This window comes from Symphalangus syndactylus, chromosome X (genome assembly GCF_028878055.3).
Source record: "Symphalangus syndactylus isolate Jambi chromosome X, NHGRI_mSymSyn1-v2.1_pri, whole genome shotgun sequence".
Lineage (NCBI taxonomy): Eukaryota > Metazoa > Chordata > Mammalia > Primates > Hylobatidae > Symphalangus > Symphalangus syndactylus.
This window is the reverse complement of record NC_072447.2, coordinates 142,675,266-142,691,909: the sequence shown is the minus strand read 5'-3', so window position 1 is coordinate 142,691,909 and position 16,644 is coordinate 142,675,266. Positions and strand designations below refer to the sequence as shown.

The 16,644-nt window shown below is 36.2% G+C and overlaps 1 protein-coding gene across 8 annotated transcripts in view; it reads left to right on the top strand.

Annotated features, from left to right (window-relative positions):
* The window catches only part of ATP11C (ATPase phospholipid transporting 11C), a 205,475-nt gene that overhangs the window by 180,073 nt on the left and 8,758 nt on the right, over nucleotides 1-16,644 (top strand). For 7 of the 8 annotated variants that reach the window (XM_055267366.2, XM_063634309.1, XM_063634308.1 and 4 more), the window contains 5 exons: nucleotides 3,303-3,430; nucleotides 7,598-7,736; nucleotides 9,841-9,906; nucleotides 12,363-12,466; nucleotides 15,397-15,550. In XM_055267366.2, coding sequence (XP_055123341.1) covers nucleotides 3,303-3,430; nucleotides 7,598-7,736; nucleotides 9,841-9,906; nucleotides 12,363-12,466; nucleotides 15,397-15,550 — 591 coding nt within the window. Of the gene's footprint in view, nucleotides 1-3,302; nucleotides 3,431-7,597; nucleotides 7,737-9,840; nucleotides 9,907-12,362; nucleotides 12,467-15,396; nucleotides 15,551-15,670; nucleotides 15,737-16,644 lie in introns of all 8 variants that reach the window. The other variant, XM_055267369.2, reaches the window with a different exon arrangement.

The following is a 16,644-nucleotide window of genomic DNA, read 5'->3' as shown; positions in this document are numbered from 1 at the left end:
TTCTTCATTAGTTTTAAAGAAATTCTTGATTTTCGCTTAATTTCATTATTTACCCGAAAATCATTCAGGAGCAGGTTGTTTAATTTCCATGTTGTTGTATGGTTTTGAGTGATTTTCTTAGTATTCATTTCTATTTTTATCACACTGTGATTTGAGAGTATGGTTGGTATGGTTTTTGTTTTTTTCAATTTGCTGTGGATTGTTATGTCGGATTGTGTGGTCGATTTTAGAGTATGTGCCATGTGGTGATAAGAGGAATGTATATTCTGTTGCTTTGGGGGTAGAGAGTTCTGTAGATGTCTGTTAGGTCCATTTGGTCACATGTTGAATTCAAGGCCTGAATATCTTTGTTAATTTTTGGCCTCAGTGATCTGTCTCATTCTGCCAGTAGGGTGTTGAAGTCTCTTTGGCAGTATTTTTAAGAGAATGCATTCTTCTCAATGGGAATGACTGTTCTCTTTCTCTTGAATTTGCCTGTTTACTATTTGGTATGCTGTCTCTTACATCAGTGCCATGTCATTAGCCCAGTAGTGCCAGTTAAACAGGTAATCTTTCATTATAAATTAAGCATCTTGCAGTTTTCAGAAGTGCCATCAATCTTCTTGTATTCAAAATTAATAGTATTAGAGAGTTTCGTAAGTTCTGATCAATCTGTTTTTCTTGAACATTTAAATTGCTATTGAGCAAAATGTTGCTAATTCCTTACTTTCTTGGATGGATGCAAGTATTAAAAGTATATTTGAAATTCTCTTAACTAATGTGTAGCAGTGTGCTAAAGGTAAGTTGGCTTGTTCTGGTGGAAATATTGTTTTCATTTTGAAAGGAGTCTGTTGCTTTATTATCCTTTTAAAACATGTTTACCAAGCACAAGTTTTAGGGGAAAGAGGACTTATTCCTTATAAAACCAGTTGAGATTTAAACTGTGGATTGTCTTCAGTCTTCTTAGATTACCTTAACTGCTTATAGTTCCATAGGAGTTGATGTTTTGCTCCTTCCGTTGCTCAACTGGTAGGTTCATTCATTTGGCAACTATTTCTTGATTGCCTACTTTGTGCCAGGCTAAGTGCTGAGAATATTGCAGTGATCAAAACAAACTTCCTTGCCCCCAGGAAACTTGCAGTGTGTAGTGATAGGGTGAAAGACAACAATCAAATATATTACGTTGGGTACTGATATATGCTATGATGGAAAAAAGAAAGCATAATAAAGGGATAGAGTGTGACTGGGAGAGAGAGAGCTGCCGTTTTAGACATCTGAAAAGGTCTCTGATGAGGTGACATTTGGGCAGAGACCTGGAGGTAAGGGAAGGAATAACGTGGACATCTTAAAGGAAAAGTGTACTAGGTAAAAGGAAGGTAAAAGTGTACCAGGAGAGCTCAGGAGGTAATGTGGTGTGCAAAATCTTTATTTTTGATTTTGGTTTTGTGCTAGTGCTGAATGTAGCAACCTTTATTGCAAATATCTTTGGAGTACCTGTGAGTAGTCAGCCTTTTTCAGTCCAGAAGCACATTAGGCATCCTCTGGAACTTGCAAGGAGGACTATAAAGAATGTAGAAATGGACCAGGATTCAGATTCTTTACACAAAAAGCTTCCCTTTCTTTAGCAAAACTAGGATACTAAATGTCTTTTTTTTTTTTTTAAATGAAAAGAAGACATTGTAACAGGTTTCATAAAAAAAAAAACAAACCAGTATTATCAACTATATCTGTTTGTTTTGGGGATATTCTGTCTCTTCTAATTATGTACCTAAGAATTACAATTATCTGTCATGTGATTTTAAAGTACCGTAGTGAAACAAAAGTAGATTGATGCTGCTTTTGTTTGAATGAAATTCAAGACTAAATTACACATCAGTCAATCTGAGTTGTATTTTTTTTAATTTACTCATTAGTGAAAATGAGTAATTTCCAAAGAAAATGTGGTGTTATGTGCCACGGACCTGTCCTCTCCTTTAAAAAGAAAAAGAAATGCAACATCTTTTTTTTTGTACTTTTTAATTCAGTGGAATATCTTTGCTGAGCTTAAATCTTTGTTTATAGAAAGTATATTGGAAGTGTCTTTTAACTTCATGGAGAATGTTGCATCCATTATCATTTGCTTTGTCTCTGCTGCCAGCCAGAGTTGTAGTCCCTCCTCTGAGTTTCCCCAGCAACGTGTGTACCTCTCATTCTGCCTCTCCATCTAGAATTTGAACACCCTGGTGGATAGGGGATGAATCGTCTCTGTCCCTAGTACTTGTCATTTAGTAGGCACTCAGTAAATGTTCTGAAGTCAACTAGTGAACTAACTAATGCACCATTCAAGTAATTCCCAGCCTTTTAGAGTCAGTCTCCATTATGATATTAATTATCTTTAGTAGCCATTGATTGAAAATACATTATTTTGTTAATTTGTGTCATAGTTAAATGTATTTTATTAAGGGACATTTACATTTATACATGTGAAAAATACATATGAGTATGGGGAATTATTTATTCAGGCCACAGAAAATGTTTTTATGACAATCTTTAGCACTGTGTAGATAAATACCGATGTAAATGCTTTCATCAGAATGAGGTTCATAGAATACTTTAAATTTTTTCAATAGAGGAAGATTTATAATATCAGAGCAGGCCTTTACACATGTTACAGCTTCCAGTCTGTCCTCATTCATTTATTCATCTCGTGTTTATTGATTGATTTTGTATGCCAAGTTCTGTTATAGGAGCTCAAGATTGTCCAAGTTCTCCAGTCAAAGACCACTATGAACACACTTGTAGTTGATCAAATTAGGTTTATTACTCAGTTCAGGAAGGAAGAACACACGCCATGAGGAACTGTGGGACTTCTCAGGAAGAGGACGTTAGAAAAGACTTACACAATTTGGACTTGAAAATACTAACCAAAAATATGTAAAATATTAACCAAAACATTTCTGACACAGGCTGGCTGCTGCCTATATTTAGTTTCTCTAAGGATTCCTCACTTATACTTAATGGTCTTTGCTGAAGTAACTCCTGAATAGCTAGTTTTAGCTACTAAGCAATCTTGAAAAGTTGTTAATGTCTATTAGAAATGCAGCTTATAGCATGTAAACATTGAATAAGATTCTGTTAAAGGGGTGGTATATTAATGTGACACATCACAATTGTTAGTTTCTTTTTTATAGTTACTAGGCAGTGACCTTATTTACAGGTTCCTTTGCCACTACCAAAAGCATGTAAAAAAATTTCTTATTTTAGCTAGTTTTTCACATACATAAATATCATCTTGTAGATGATTGTTACATGAAATTTCTTGCCTCTGTTGTTTTTCATTTTAGCCACTGTATGATGCTGCTTACCTTACAATGTACAATATCTGCTTCACATCCTTGCCCATCCTGGCCTATAGTCTACTGGAACAGCACATCAACATTGACACTCTGACTTCAGATCCCCGATTGTATATGTAAGCTAAATATATAGTTAAAACCTCCTAAGACTTTCAATGTTGTGGTTTTCATTTTATCTGCAGGTGGGAAGAACGCAGAGCTGTGCACTTGGTTTGTGGTATGATTATGTGGTTCTGTTTGGAATTTTTAGCTATTGAAAGCAGACTGCTCAACAGGAAAATGACATATTTCCTAGGTGTGGGTTCTGTACTTGAATATATGTGAAACATTTAGTTTAGAGTCACTAATTCCTACAACTTAAACCTACATTGTCATAGTGTTCTAGTGTCTCATGGGAAGACATGATATTTTAACTGCAAAGAAAAAAAAGCATACACAAAGATCTTCCGTAGTTTAGAATATTGATTCCTACTTGTTGTAGATTGAACCAATGAAGTTATATTACCCTTTCTCATGTAAACTGCACCCATAGCATTAGCCGCCCCACACCCCACCTTTGTTAGCCCCATTCTAAAACTGTTGAAGAAAATAATGGACTCATAAGCCTTTGTATTCATTTTGTGTCAGTTGAAAATGGATGCTTTTCTCTGTGGATGGGGGACTTGGCACTAGCCCCAGTTGTTTAACTTATGATTTAATTGGATTTTTAGAATTGTAGCCTACAGCTAAGGATAAAGATATTAATTTACAGCAGATTGTAAGCATTGCTAAAGAGTAGGTAGCAAGTGCAATAGAGAGGTTTGGATGGTTTATTTGTATGAAATGAAGATATACAAATTTAAGGGACTTTTTTTTTAACCAGCATGACTCATAAAATTTACATTTAGCAATTGTTAGAATTATACAGTTGTAAAATTTATCATTTTAAAGGTCTTTATTAAGGAAAATTTCAGACATACATAAAAGTAGAGAGAATGCTATTTATATAATGAATGAATGTAAATAGTTTTTGAACCACTCAGCTTGTCCTAACCACTCAGCTTCAACAACCCTCAATTCCTTGACATTCCTATTCCACTGATAACCCCGTCTGCTCTATCACAGGCTTATTTTGAAGCAAATCTCAAAAACAGTTATTTCAGTATGCATCTCTTAAAGATAAGGATTTTTAAAAATAATAATACCCTATCACTTAAGTCCTTAATATCAAATAGTCAATGTTCACATTTCTCCAGTTGACTCATTTTTTTCAAAGCGTGCTTATTTGAATCAGGATCTAAAGAAGGTCCACACATTGCAATTTGTTTATATACTTTCTGAGTCTCTTTTAATGTGTAGGTTAACCTTGCAATTTATTTGTGGACAAAACCAGATTATTTATGTTGTAAAATTTCTCCCAGCCTAGAGTTTGCTGATTGCATCTTCATGGTGTTTACATGTTCTGCTGATCCTATATTTGTTGTAAATGCATAATTAGATCTAGAGGAGAATCATTAGAACTTTGGTAGAAATCTTACAAGCATCAGCTCCTACTACACTCTTTTTGAAAATAAGGAACCAGGGCCCAGAAATGACTTACCTAAGGACACAGGGTACAACCAGATGCAAAATGAAGATCAGAATTCAACCCTCTTGCCAGTGCTTTTTCCAGCAGGCCAGTGGTTTTAAAACATTGTTTTAACTGTAGTTGTTTCCAGACAACTTCTAAAGTGAAGCCCAATAGTGCAGTTGCTCTGGTTAAAGTGGGGTTTGAGGAGTAGTAGGCAGAATTCCTCCCATTCAGTCCCACCAAGAGCTCAGACTAACACCTGGGCTGAAAGCGTCTGCCACTTACCAGGTGACCTTACCCAGGTTACTGCAATGTGCCTTAGTTTCATCTTCAGTAGTATATGGGCAACAGTAGCACCTAATCAAAATGGTTTTGTGAGGAATAAATGAGCCACTATGTATTAAAGAACTTAAAAAAAATAGTGCCTGACAAGTTTTCAAGCAACGATAGCTATTAATCTTATTATTCTAACACCCTCCTCCAGCCTTCAGGGCTGTGCTGAACACTTGTATAAATTAAGAATGTCAAAAATCTGCAAAAAGCTGTTGAGTACAAAATATCGTAAGGGTTTCCATAAGGTTTTAGTGACTGTGCTAGGTGTAGGTCATGATTTATTGAATTTTGCATAGACTTGCCACATCTGATGCAAAAATAAAGGCCATGACATACCTATTGCCGAGCCCAAAGTGCAGCTTTCCTTTTTGACCTCATACTTGCAAGTTGTGAATGCCTGCTCTGACAAGACACTGCTCTTAGCCTGTCATGAGACTGTAGATAGTTTCATTACTCTGACTGTTCTTTTGTGAACATGAAGCCCTGGTCTTCCTATATGGCTCTCTGTACAGTATGCCAATTAATATTAGCAGTGGCATTGTGTAGTGTATTATAGATTTTACCTTTAGTGATTTAGTGACTTGGGTATTACCAAACACTTGGATGTGAAATGACGTAATTGGATGTTTTCATATTTTTAAGAGAAATTTAAAAAATAAAGTAGTTTTTCTATAGAGAGAACAGGTGTAATTTGTTTCTTCTACAGCTATAAAAGGCAAAAGAAAGGGTTCTGGTATACCTGCTGCCTACCATAATATGGAGGTGCTCAGGCCTTTGCTGCTCATCAACCTCTTCCCAGATCTTGATTCTCTCTCATGCTGTCCTTCATGTTGATTGCCCCATTCTGAGTTTTTGACAGCTTCTTTATTCGAATGCAGCTAGAAAGCCTGACCTATAATTCAACATATCATGCTGCTCCTGCTCTTTTCCCCCACTGAATGTGATATAATTCCCATCGATGGTCTGTAAAGACAGGAACTACTTCCTGCTTTTGCCCTTTCTTCCCCAGCCCAAGCCAGTGACTGTCAAAAGCCACACTGGCTGGCAGTTGTTGGGCACTGCCTGCAAGGATCTTTACAGAGGTGCCTTACCTGTGGTTCCTAGTTGCCTTGGAAACATGACTTACTGGCTATAGGGAGAGCTTGTTTCTGGGAAGCAGCTACCTCATTCTGCCATTTTTTTTAGGACAGAGAGCATACCCTGAGTTTCAGATTGCTGCATGTACCTGGAAATCCTAGTAGGTAGAAGTCGCATAATTGCCATGTGCACGAAGCCCCACAGTACTCAATACCAACTGAACAAGGATCAGTTGCATTTATATTGCAAAGGTGTTTCTTACTTGGTACAGCCCAGTGACATTCTTGGTAGTATTAGCGACAAGTATGTTATTTGAGTAATTAGATATCATTTATTAAATGTTAAGAGCAATTTGAAATAGAATCCAAAAGAAACACATGCACCAACCCGTCTTTTTCTGCAGCTCTGCTCCATTAGAATTGGTAGCTTTATTTAGCATTCTGACTTGTGCTGAGAAGGTTGTGCTATTTTTGACAGATTTAAACTTAATCTGTCCACCTCCCATTTATCAAAGTATCATTATACAACTCCAAACATGTTATTTGACTTGATGGAAAAACATAAAGGGCACCGTAAGACCTAAAAAAAGGTTAAATTTCCAGGAATAAATCTTGATTAAAATAAATATCGTAATTGTTCTTGGAAAGCTTGGTAGCTTAGTTGAGAGCATATGCTCTGAAGTCAAGTCAATCCAGGATTGTATATTAGCTCAGTCTGTTACCAAGTGAACTTTGGCACGGCTGCTACACTAGTGGTTCCCAGACTATACTGCACATTGAAATCAACTGGGGGGCTTTAAAAATATCCTGACCTCCAGGTTATACCTTATGCCAATTAAATCAGAATGAAGATGGCAGCCAGGCATTAGTAGTTTTTAACGATCCTCAGGGGATTCCAAAGTGCATCAAGGTTTGGGCACCATTGTGTTACACCTTTCTGAGGCTCCTTATTATTAGCAAATGTGAGTGGTAGTAATACCTATCTCATGTTTTTATGTGGATAAAAATAATGTCTATAAAACTCTGAACCCAGTTCCTGGTATATAAGTACCATTAAATGGAAGTGAATTATTATTGATGTTGTTGTCGTCAGTGGCCAAAAATTTAGAAGAGTTTAGAGAGTTTACTCCAGTGGCTGAGTCAGGAGATGATTGCATGAAGGTCAGCCTTTGGCTTAGTCTGACCCTTTACCAAAAATCTGTCAGGCCATTAAGGGTAGCCCCCTTCATTATAACAGGGTCACACTCCATGCCCACCTTTGACATTTCACTGTATGTTTAAATGAAAAGTTTCACTAATGGTTTTTTCCCCCCATTTCTCAATAGGAAAATTTCTGGCAATGCCATGCTACAGTTGGGCCCCTTCTTATATTGGACATTTCTGGCTGCCTTTGAAGGGACAGTGTTCTTCTTTGGGACTTACTTTCTTTTTCAGACTGCATCCCTAGATGCAGAAAATGGAAAGGTAAAAAGAACCTGTCATTACATCTTTTGGTATTATAAGCATGGCTTGTCTTTTTCCCATAGGCACTGGATCTGTCATGTACATACTCTAGCAGTAATCATTTTACACACTTTTTCTGAAGATACAGTAGTTAGTTCTCACAGCTTCTTTAGAACAATAGAAGTGAAATAAGAAATCACTTTCTGTGTGCATGGCTAACTAGAGAGCTTATGTGCAAACTTTCTGAAACCTTAACTTGGCTGTAATTTTTACTAGATGAACAGAGTTCTTGGGACTTCAGACTCCTGCTCTTTGATGTGAGAAATGTTTTTCCCATTTTAAAGTAAAGCCTGGCTGCATTCAGTTTTTACTCATAGTGGCCTTCCATGCTTGGAGCTGAAGCGGGTAGCTGCCATATCTTTGGAGTGTTTGCCCAATAGGTGAAGAGAGGAATTCTCTTCTCTCCCTCCTCTTCCCAATGGAAGCACAGTATTCTGCAGAAAGGCTACTCTGGTCTTGCCAATGTCTTCCCAGAACATGACTATGTCATTGACCAGTTGCACTGGAGTAATTTTGCCCTGGCTGTACTCTAGGAGAAAATTACTGATGGCGGGGACAGGTGAGGCCTTTTTCTGCAGCCACACAATAGGAAAACAAAAACACTACCTTGCATACTGCTTTCAGTAAGTTCTCCTTTGCTATTTCTGAGATTCTTCTTTTATGGTCATTCATTCTTTATAATCATAATGTGAAGGAAAGCTAAGGTTCAAAAAGAATTTACTGAGGACACTATGTCTGGAACCTGGTAACACCTGTTACAGAAGTAATAGGTTCAGTGAATTTGAATGGTGCTTTAAAATTAGGCAGTACAGTCAAAACCTCTCTAATTTGGACTAACAAAAATCAGTTTAGTATGAATCCATGAAAATTATTAACCACAAAGTACTTGTTGGGGAAACACAGATCTACTTTAAAGTAGTCACATGTAGAACTTGCCAAAGAGAGTGTCCGGCTAAATCCTGTGAGTACTTGGGAAAATCACATCAGTTTCCCAGGTCAGCTTTGCCCATCAGTAAGAAGAATGGATTTGATTTTATGATTTCCTGGCCTCTTCAGATTTATAACTGATTGTGCGACTTTCACTTTTTATTTTAGTTTTATTTGGCAGACAGATTTTATATAGCTGGCTACTGCTTAAACGGAGTTTGCTCCAAAGTAGACAGATACTCTCCTATAGTCGATGTGATTCATTTGCTCAGCAAACTTTCCAGGTGGTGCATGAGAGCATCAATTCAGCGTCTGTTTAATTCATTACCCATTTTGAGTTCATAAAGTCCAAATTAATAAGGTTTTACTGTATATGTCACCATCCCTCTAAATGTTTGCTGAAATTACAATAAGTATATAAATTACTTTTAGCAACAAAACATAACACTCATGTATGATTTGGGTGAATCCTTTTTTTTTGCTTCTATTAACCTTAATTTTTGTTTTTATTTTTTTGAAAAAACCTTTTACATCTCATTTTCTGTTTTAATGTTACGCATTCAGATCTTGACAGCATTTGGTAAGCATATGTGCCATTCATTGCCATCATTTGGATTTATACATGGTATCTGCTTTTTTTTTTTGATGTGCACATGCTGATAGTTCTTGTATTTACAACCAAAAAAATTAGACTCATTTAAAAAATGTGAATCCATTTGTCTATAAATTATTGCTCATTTGAGAGGTTTAGTTCTATATTATAGGAAAATCCCATATCAAATTCTTAAGAGACATGAATCATCCAAATGACTTGTTTTGATGAACATTGCTGTTAGTAGAGTAGTTGCTTTCTTTGGACTTTATCACACCAGTGAGTTCCCTGTTCAGTGCTGCATGGAGTAATAGAAATAAACCCTACCAACCACAGGCATGGTGTACCTGTTTGTGAAAATTGGATCACAGGAAAATCTGGCATTGTGGCCTGATCTTAATGACTAGCTGTCTCCCTAAACAATTCATACAAAAATATTTGGCACTTACACACAGGATTCAACTCGGCTTTTTTTTTAAATGAAAAAATACTAAGATAATACTTGTATATACATGGTACATGTAATTTACATTAAATTTTTTTCAGGTATACGGAAACTGGACTTTTGGAACCATTGTTTTTACAGTCTTAGTATTCACTGTAACCCTGAAGGTTAGATTTTTACTTATTCATGTATTTTTTTAATACTGTTTTTGTAATACTTTCTTGTCTTATCCTAATATACCATTTTTTTGTCTCCTTTATTTTTTGTCATGGGTTGTTATTCAAGTATTTGCCTTAATACTTACTAAAATATGTATGATGCTAGGGATTTGGGTATTTATATACTATTTTTGATCAATTTTTTTCCCAGTATATCGTAATCCTCTTTATTTTGTTTTACTTAAAAAAATTCAAACACCATACTTATGTTGAAAATCTGTTTCTTCTTTATTGCTATTTTTAAGGCGTTATGATAAGTGGCATATAAACAGGCTGTGGGTGAGAGTGAGAGAGCGAGAGAGAGAGAGAGAGAGTGTGTGTGTGTGTGATTATGTTAAGTACTTGAATCTTCTAAAAATTATACACCTGTTTAAGAGCCCCAGGCCTAAAATAGGTATATATGAGCAAGATAATATGTGAAAAAGAGCTTGGTAGTAGTGAAATCTCGTAAAATGTTTTCATCACTGATGGCCAGGTTGGTGGCTTATGCCTATAATCCCAGCACTTTGGGAGACCAAGGTAGGCAGATCGCTTGAGCCCAGGAGTTCAAGACCAGCCTGGGCAACATAGCAAGACCCTGTCTCTATTTATATATATATATATTTTAAATTTAAAAATAAATATAAAAAAATAAAAAATATATAAAAGGTATTCATCATTACCATTTACCCATGTTAGTGATAAAGTGCCTAAGAATATAATGTAGGTAAACAAAAGGAAGGTAATTTTGGCAAAATCATTGGCATTGACATGCAGCCATGTGATAATTCTGTGAAGCCTCACTGAATGCTACCCTTGAGGCCCGTGATTTGGGAATCTCTTATAGTTGAAAACATAATCAAATTATTTTTGTCATTCCAATAATAAACACCTCACATGGATTCCATGAGTAAATACCTTTAAATGAATTCTGGCATGCCCAGGGGTTAGAAGCAGAATTCAGAAGTATAATTGTCAAAGGATCTCTCTTCACTTTCCCTCTAAATTTTTGTTCATGGTTTATTTCTTATACCAGATAGAGCTAACATATGTTTGCTTTATTCATCTATTTCAGTAACATTTTAAGACCTTAAAAGAACATTACAATTCATCTCAGTATAGCCACTTACTAGCTGTGTGTCCTTGGGCAAGTGACTTTACCTCTCTTTGTCTCACTTTCCTCTTCTATAAAATCGAGATAGAAGTAGCACCTACCCTTTTTGAGGACTCAATTAGCGATAAAGCACTTAGGATGGTGCTCATTTCAATACATGCTAGTTTTCGGTTTTTATTACGTCTCACAGTATCATAATTTGAAATGGATACCTCCCCCCTCCTTTTTTCCCTTGGCCTTGCATATAGCCACAGGGCTTCCAAATGGCCTTCACAGTGTTTTTCAAGTGTATCTCAGAGACTTCCACTCCCTCCTCTTTGGATTAATATTAGTATTATCTTTGGATTCATATTAGTATTATTTTTGGATTCATATTAGTATTTTCCCTAGCAACCAGAAGAATAGCAATTCAAGACTGAGCTACATTAATAACGTTATCAACATCCTGTTTATAAATGAGAAACTATAACAGAGAGCTGATGACCATGGTGTCATAGCAAGTAACAAAACTGAGACACCATCTCCTCTATAAAAATTAACTGCTCTGGGTATTAGTTTATGTGACCCAGAAGTTTTAAGCAAGCGAAATAGTCCATACTTTTGTTTTTAGATCACATTTGAAAACCCCAGATGCCACAATCTGAAAACATGATTGATTGGTCCTGGCAGAAACATGAAGAGATTAACATCTAACTGAATATTTTATTAATTTAATGGACTAGATATAAATTTTGCAATTGGAAAGATACACTACATAGTCAAACCCATGATTCATTGCTACATGATGTTAGGTGTATAGAGCCTTTGCATTTAGTGACTCGCATCTGTTGTGTTTGAGCTTTCACGACACCTTTGAAAGTTTTGTAGTTCGTCTGCCCTTTCTAGCTACCCCTTCCCTCTCCTACTTCTTTTCAGCTTATCTGCCTCCACCAGCTAGGTCTCCTTTTGCCATCATCTTCCTGGCTACCATTGCCTGAGGACTTGGGGCTTGGGCCTCCTAGATATTACCATTACTTCATTCCTTGCCCATCCCCAGTACTGAGATATCTGCAGCCCTACAGCTACTAGCTACTTAGCCTGATCACACCTCCAGCCTGTACTCCAGAGTTTAGAGGCCTTAGGGCAGAGCTCAGCTTTCTCACCCTTGTTCTTTGAAAAACCTGGATTCTGTTTAGTTCCCCTCTTCTCTGGATCCCTGGCCCAAGCTAGATCCTTTCATAGGTATCATTGTGTACTAGTTATCAGATACTATAGCGTATTGTCTGGTGCAGTTTGTAACCATCATGAAATCTTTTGTGTTGTATCTTTTCAGCTTGCCTTGGATACCCGATTCTGGACGTGGATAAATCACTTTGTGATTTGGGGTTCTTTAGCCTTCTATGTATTTTTCTCATTCTTCTGGGGAGGAATTATTTGGTAAGCAGTTGTACATGTGTGAGCAATATGTAAATAGCAAAGTAGATACATGTGTATGTACACTATATATGTAAGCATTCATTATACTTTAAAAATTTTAATTATATAAGATGGCATGTCTTTAATATTAATGGCCTGAAGGTTACTTGTTAGCTGGTAGCGCTACTAATTTCAGGTAAGATTTTAAATACAAGTATATAGACTGCACAAATCACTCAGAAGACCTCCCTTTGGTAGCCTCTGTCCAACTCTTTCTATTTGAAGGTGTGTAAACATCTCTCTAGGGAAACTGTAGTTTTCAGCACAACCTCTCATGTTATTTTCAGAGGAAATACCCATCCTGTGAAGTTTCTACCTGATATATTGGCCAACAGATACATTATTGTCCATTTGGACCCTTATTTTCTCTTGATGGTATATAACCATGATTCATGTTACTACAGGTGTGCTCAAGGTATAGGATATATACAACTTAATAACTCAGAGGGTTGTATTTTGAAATCGCCATCTCACTGTTTTGGGTGGGGGAGGGAAGATGTAGAAAGGCAGACTCTGCGGCTTGTGTTTAAAGTTCATTTAGTTCATCTTGGTTCAATAGATAGATGTTTGTTCAGAATCAGTTTTGTACTTGGGACTCTATGGGATAGAGAGATGACTAGACTGTACTCAAGGAGAATAGAGTCCAGTGAGGGACACATAAGCTGTGATTGGGAGAGTTATATATTTGCATCTCCTTTCTTTACTCCCAAAAACATTTATTTTTAAATGTCAGAGTTGTTTCTTTTAGTGAATGGCTTCCCCTGACAAGGATGCCAGCAGCAGAGAGCATGGCTAGAGCAAGCCGTAGTGTAAGATTTCAGGAGTACATATTTTCATTGCTTTGAGCAAAATCTTACATACAAAATGATTCTATTGTATCACAGAGATGTGAGGCTTATGTTTATGTCCCTTGAGTCTTAATTAGAAGAAACTCTTACTGTTTTGAAAAGCTTTTTAAAAATAAAAACCTTAAGAAATAAAAATATGAGAAACCTAATCATTTAAGGAAGTACCAGCTTTAAAAAGTATAATTACAGCATATGTTTGGTACCTCTATAGGTAATTGAAAGCAATGAAGCTGGAGGAAGTCTCTATTTTCTTTAGTAATATAACAAATAAATCAAAGTTGATTAAGAACATACCGTATACAATTGTATGTCTGCCCAGAGTACTGTAATTCTATGAATCTATGTAGTCAGCATCTGAACTAATTATGCAAAATTTCTACAAAAAATGTTTCTAGCAAACTCATTTCCAACCCTTTCCACAGACTATTCCTTATTGATGAAAATAAATCCAGTAAATGATTACGATATTGTCACACCTGTTTCTATTCATTAGTGATACTAAAAATGAAATGTTAATCTATTTTTAATTTTATTGCCTGAAGTATTATCATTAAGTAGAGTTGAGCCACTACATGAATATAAACTTATAAAGCAACCAGTAAAATGTGACTAGAAACAATGTGAAACTTCAGCTGAATGTGGTCATAACTAATGTCTCTGGACATGTTCTACCCTGAGGCATTGAGTCACACCCGTCTTTGGGGTTGGGTAGTGAGAATGATGACTTCCAAGCCCCAAACCACATCCAGAAATAATAGTGTTTATTTTTTACTGCCCTACTGCAAAACTCCATAGATGACATGGAGGTTAAAAAAAACAAAAAACTGGAGACATTAGTCAGAAGGTATGATGCAAAGGAACACTCTGTGACTAGCTGCTATTTGTCAACTGAGCCCCTGTTATGGCTCAGTTAACTGCCTAGAACATTATTCAAGGTGTTCTTCAGAATGTGAGTGAGGTAGAGTTCTGCAGAAGTCTTTTCTGTGTGGCAGACTTTTCCCAGAAAGCCTGTGTAGCCTAGGCCTCATAAATTTTTCCACCTCCCTGTTCTCACTTTTATTCCACAATCTAATTTTCATAAAAGTAGAGCCACAAACTCAGTTTTATCATGTTACATAAGAGTGCATGGACATTAATTTTTAAATGAGAAACCAAATTATCTTCAGGAAGCATGATGTGTCATCTGATAAACAGGAGCCATGGTTATCTACCTGGAGCTCTTTAATCCTAGGGCAGTCTGATGTGCATCCTGTCTTTAAGCAATCACTTCTTCCCCCTCACCTTCAAACAACAATAGCTTCACCTACTCAGGCTCTCTGTGGTTCAGCTCAGACAGAAGGGAAGGGAAACAGGCTGTGCTTCTCAATGGCCACTTTACAATGAAGTGGATGACTCAGAATGAAATCTAACTCCAGAATGGGGGTTCCCGCTGGATTTCTGGATTCTAAGGCTTAATGTCCAATTAGCAATATTCTATCTACTCTGTGTCAACCTATTTGGCACATACTGTTAATATATATTTGTGGATGACAGTGGTAGATTCCTTCCATTTGAGAGAGATGATAAGCTTCTACTGTCCTTTTTATATTTACATAGTGTTTTTATTGGGGGAGAGTTATAAAAATGTCTTTTGAATTTCAGAATACAGAACACAAATCCATCTCCATCTTAATAAAACAGCTGAGGAAATAAAATGCTTGTTAGGATAAAAATGAACCATTTCTCTTGAATATCTTTTAAGCACCAGCATTTTCTAATGCACATAAATAGTCGCCCGTTGGCAGCTTTAGAATTGATTGCCTGATTGTCTTCAAGTCAAATGCGTTTTATTATCTTTTTTCTCCTTTGATTATCATTCCTTTTTTTCCAAACATTTGGTAAATGAAATTTGTTTATTACTTTGGGATATTCTAGAGAAAATTATTTTTATTAATGTATGTAAGGAAGATTCTTTTTAAATACAAAAGACATTTTAATTAAACGTCCATTTCATATGACAGGAATTGATTTGTTTTTCCATCATGTATTTTCTTTCCACTGCAGGCCTTTTCTCAAGCAACAGAGAATGTATTTTGTATTTGCCCAAATGCTGTCTTCTGTATCCACATGGTTGGCTATAATTCTTCTAATATTTATCAGCCTTTTCCCTGAGATTCTTCTGATAGTATTAAAGAATGTAAGAAGAAGAAGTGCCAGGGTAAGAACTAAGTTTATCTTAAAAACCTGATTTTTGGAAGGGGCCTCAATATCTGCCATGAGCTAAAAACCTGATTTAGAAAATTACATTAGTTACAGCATGTTAAACCCCTCCTTACAGGTTCATCACTTAATTTCCTCTTCTGCATAAAAAGTATAGTAAAAACTTCGTTACCCAATGCAGGTGGTAAGTAGATTCCTTAATAGTGTTCTATGTGACCTTCAGCAATCCATATGGAGCATATCATATGCTCCATATGGAATTTTAAAAGGAAAAAATTATTTTATTTTGTATTTAGCCTAGAATTTTCACACCAGGAATTTCCACACCAACATTTTCGCTTGAAACTTAGAAATTTCCCTGTGGGCTGTTTGCAGATTTTTTTCAGTTGATAATACCAATTTGCCTCTTTCAAACCTTTCCCCTTCCTTTAATTATAGTGCTGCTTAATCTCTGCGTTGCTTCTAGCCCTGTCTGTCCAGCAGTATATTTGAACCAAAGAGAATTCCCTGGATGTGGTTTCGACATCCTTAGCCTCTGGAACACACTCGTAAAAATTCAAGATAGTTTTATGAGTGTGTTTTTATCTTTCCTATTAAGTTATAAATTTCCTGTGGGAATGAGAAGTTATTTTTTCTGCTGCCTCATTATGATATCTTTTAAACATTTTTTAAAAAGCCTTTAAAGTGAAATAGGGAGATGAGCATGGAAAATAAAACTTCTGGCAGATTTTGACCAACAGGCTAATTAAATATGTCATATTCCTGCCAACAGTAGCTGATTTTGTTAAACAAAACTGTTTCTGTCATATTGACACCAACTAGATCATGTAGCACCTCTAAGGCAGTATTTTCAGGTAATATTCTAAGCTATGACTACCTGACTTATTTGATAAATTTGTCAACCAGTTTAGCCACAAAACTGTTACATCATGATTTTGTTTTTGCCTGTTGAATTGATAGAATCCAGTAGTTGATATTACATAAACATGGGGATCTGAAATGATTAGAGTAGGAAAACCTTCAGTGATGAGAATTGTGAAAGAGGAGATTCATGTTGCAAGTCAGTGTCAGCCCCAATCAAAAACAAGAGAA